Genomic DNA, 3982 nt, shown 5'->3' with positions numbered 1-3982 from the left:
CATAATAGATTAAATTCTTCTTTAAAGAATAAGTGTCGAAATATATATTGTTTTGTCGTAGTAAGGACTCTTGGAACATCTTGAAAAAGAAGTTCAAATAAAATTTCATATCAACTAAAATAAAAAAAAAACATCACACGTGGCAGAACTTGGTGTACCTAATTGATCGAACAGATAAAATTAGCCCAAAGACACGCGGTCAGAAACCTAAACATGCAAACAATTATAAAGTTGTCATGCATTATGCACTATGATGATGACAATAAGACAAATATCAATCAAACACAACACACAAGATAATTATATCTTCACACTTTTCTTTTGTATTAATTCCATTCACAACATTTTTCAACCCTTGCTTCTATTCCTCAATCCTTAAAAAAAAAAAACAAGAACAATCTTGATTCAACAGCATCATGGCTAAATTTAATTGTTCTTTTTTCTTATTTATCACACTATTACTACAACTAAACAATCTATGCAGTTCTTTACTAGAACAAGTACCAACTCCGCCATTACCAATTCTCCCTCTCCCAACATACTCACAGCTAAAATGGCAACAGAGAGAAATCATAATGTTCCTTCATTTTGGCGTCAACACATTCAGTGACAGAGAACATGGTACAGGCCATGAAAATCCATCAATATTCAATCCAATCGGGCTCAACACAACCCAATGGGCCAGTGTGGCAGAAGAAGCAGGAATGTCATTGATGATATTAACTGCAAAACATCATGATGGATTTTGTCTATGGCCTTCTAAGTACACCAAACATTCTGTCATTAGTAGCACTTGGCAAAATGGTAAAGGTGATGTTGTTCAAGAGTTTGTGAATGCAGCTACTCATAAAGGAATTGATGTTGGGTTCTATCTTTCACCTTGGGATAGACATGATTCTAGATATGGTCATGATTTGCTTTACAATGAATATTATTTAGCTCAATTGCAAGAACTTCTTAAAAAGTGAGTTTCAAATCTCTCTTTTGTATATTCTAAATTCTAATTGCATTGTTTGATTTGACACGTTAACTGAATGTTTTGATCTGCATGCAGGACTGCTGTCGACTCATTTTCTAACTGCATGAGATCAAATGGTTTGAAATGAGCCGATTTCAGTTCTGCACGTAGTTTTTACTGCATATCATGCGGATCCATTTTGGAAATTAACATCATGATGTATATTTTTTAGATATCCAAATGTAAGGGAAATTTGGTTTGATGGATTCAAAGATCCAGAGGCACAAAATGTGTCGTATTATTTTTCAGATTGGTTTTCTATGGTGAAGGAGTTGCAAAGTTCTATCAATATTTTCTCAGATGCTGGATCTGATGTTAGATGGGTAGGAAATGAGAAAGGGATTGCGGGGGACACGTGTTGGTCGACCATTAATCGAAGTTCTCTTACAATTGGAAGTCCAGACATAAAGCAGTAAGTGCTATTTTTTCTGTTTCTTTTTTGAGTAAAAGCATGCAATGTTTCAACGTTAGAGTTAAAAATGCAGGTATCTGAATACTGGTGATCCAAGAGGGACAGATTGGCTACCAGCAGAATGCGACGTTTCAATTCGTCGAGGATGGTTTTGGCATAAATCAGAATCACCAAAAAAACTAAGTGAGCTACTTGACATTTATTACACATCAGTTGGGAGAAATTGCGTGTTGATTCTTAATATACCGCCTAACACAACTGGTCTTATATCTGAAAATGATGCTCATAGATTAAAAGAATTTAGAACTGCAATTAATACAATTTTTCATAACAACATAGCTGAAGGTTGTTATGTTAAAGTTAGTAGCCAAAGAGGAGGAAAAGAAGGAGGGTTTGGACCAGAGAACATGTTGGACAGCGATCATTTGGGGTCATACTGGGCCCCGCGGGAAGATGATAAGGAAAAGGAGGATCATTGGGTTGAAATTTGGGGCAATGATGGAGATTTAAGATTTAATGTGATTAGAATACAAGAAGCAATTGGTTTTGGTCAAAGGATCAAAAGCTATGAAATTTATGTGGATGGTAGATTAATAATTCAAGGGACAACAGTTGGTTACAAGAGGCTTCATAGGCTTGATGGAGATGTTGTGAAGGCTCGAGTTGTGAGGATTAGATTCATAGAGGCTGGAGGAGTTCCTCTTATTTCTTCTATTGGTTTGTATTTTGATCCTTTTTGGTATTCAGGGTTTAATGCGACATGAAGAAGCTAAGCATATAGAAAAAATTTCATGTACGCCCATTTTCATGATAAAACTCAAAATAATGTCTTTAAGGCACTATGAATCTGTTTCATTTAAGGCACTATGAATCTGTTTCATTCAATTCTAGAAACCTTGACAAAATGTCTACTTTCAATCCAGGAGAGTTATCTTGTGGATTTTGAGATTGCTGAATCTTGCTTCTGATTAATTTATAGTCATGTATCCATTGATCACTTTTAGGCTTTTCTTTAGTACTGCTTTCGAACCGATGTTCAATCACAATAAAATTATGACTAATGAATACAATGAGTAATTATATAGTGACAGTAGGTTATCTCTTACATAGTGACAATTTATTTCTATGTGTTTGGTCCGTTAATGAAAAATCGGATTGGATGCAATGTGGAGTGTCACTTGATTATCGCGTATGAGTTTTGTGGTCTGAAAGTCTTCCAACCTAAGTTCTTTGAGCAAATTCTTAAGCCATGCAAGTTCCTTATTCAGCTTCAACACTAGATAGTGCAACTGTGTTTTGTTTCTTCCTCCTCCATGAGATCATATTTCCTCCAATAAGAACATAATATCCATAAGGGGATATGTTATCCAACACTGATCCTACCCAGTATGCATCTGAATAACAAGTGATTTTAGCATCACCCTTATCTTTATATAATAGGCCTATTCCTGATACATTCTTTATATATATATATATATATATATATATATATATATATATATATATATAATATATATATATATATATATATATATATATATATATATATATATATATATATATATATATGAGAATTCAAATAACTGCATTCTAATAAGTATCACTAGGAGTGTTCAGGAATTGGCTCACAATGCTCACTGCAAAAGTAATATTCGGTATGGTGACGGTAAGATAATTGAGTCTATCCATTAGACGTTGATATTTTCCCGGGTCTTTCAACAACTCCCCCTGACCCAGAAGAAGCTTGACGTTGGGATCCATAGGAAAATCAATCGGACGACATTCAAGCATACCAGTTTTAATTAGGATGTCTAATGCATACTTACGTTGGTTAATTGCAATGTCTGATGAGGACTGAGTAACTTTAATACCTCATAAGTATTTGTGTGGACCCAAATCTTTTGTCTGAATTTTTTTGAAAAGATGAATTTTTAGTCGATAGATACAAAAACAAAAGATGCGCTGACCGGTGGAGAAATGAAGGAAGAAAACAGAATGATCTGCTTCACGTCTAGCCTTGCCAAATTGTATCAAGGAAGAGTTGAAGTGACAAAACCAAGCACATGGAGATTGTTCTAGCCCATAAAGAGAGTGATGAAGCCGACAAAAAAGTCTTGAATTTCCAGGAACACTAAAATCTAGAGGTTGATCCATATACACTTCCTCCTACAATTCTCTGTGTAAAAAGGAATTTTTAATGTCCAACTGATGAAGCGACCAATATTAATAGCAGTCATTGCAAGGAAGATACAGATTGAACTAATCTTGGACACTAGAGAAAAAGTGTCACCATAATCAAGGCTACATATTTGTGTGTATCCCTTAGCTACCAAACGATCTTTGAAACGATCATCTTACCATATAATCCAACTTTCAATGTATAAACCCATCGACATCCCACTGTAGTTTTGTCTAAAGGTAAAGTAACAATGTCCCAAGTCTTATTTGAATGCAATGCAGCCATTTCTTCCATCTTTGCCTGAGGCCAATTGGGACCATTCATGGCTTCACCTGTAGACTTAGGAATAGACACAGAATCTGAAGTAGAAACA

The 3982-nt window shown here is 34.9% G+C and overlaps 1 protein-coding gene across 1 annotated transcript; it reads left to right on the top strand.

Annotated features, from left to right (window-relative positions):
• The first annotated feature begins 256 nt into the window (after positions 1–256).
• On the top strand, positions 257–2427 carry LOC127126019 (alpha-L-fucosidase 1). The gene is made up of 3 exons (XM_051054881.1): positions 257–964; positions 1191–1430; positions 1504–2427. The coding sequence occupies exons 1-3, from the start codon at positions 417–419 to the stop codon at positions 2192–2194; spliced, it is 1479 nt and encodes a 492-aa protein (XP_050910838.1). The 5' UTR covers positions 257–416; the 3' UTR covers positions 2195–2427.
• Positions 2428–3982: the final 1555 nt, after the last annotated feature.

Source organism: Lathyrus oleraceus, chromosome 3 (genome assembly GCF_024323335.1).
Source record: "Lathyrus oleraceus cultivar Zhongwan6 chromosome 3, CAAS_Psat_ZW6_1.0, whole genome shotgun sequence".
In the NCBI taxonomy this organism is placed as follows: domain Eukaryota; kingdom Viridiplantae; phylum Streptophyta; class Magnoliopsida; order Fabales; family Fabaceae; genus Lathyrus; species Lathyrus oleraceus.
This window is presented reverse-complemented; position numbering and strand designations above follow the sequence as displayed.

Excerpts from the sequence above, each read along its gene's own strand:
- LOC127126019 (XM_051054881.1), top strand. The coding sequence starts at position 417 with ATGGCTAAATTTAATTGTTCTTTTTTCTTATTTATCACACTATTACTA. Across the intron at positions 965-1,190 it reads TTGCAAGAACTTCTTAAAAA|ATATCCAAATGTAAGGGAAA; the intron begins GTGAGTTTCAAA and ends TATATTTTTTAG. Across the intron at positions 1,431-1,503 it reads GGAAGTCCAGACATAAAGCA|GTATCTGAATACTGGTGATC; the intron begins GTAAGTGCTATT and ends TTAAAAATGCAG.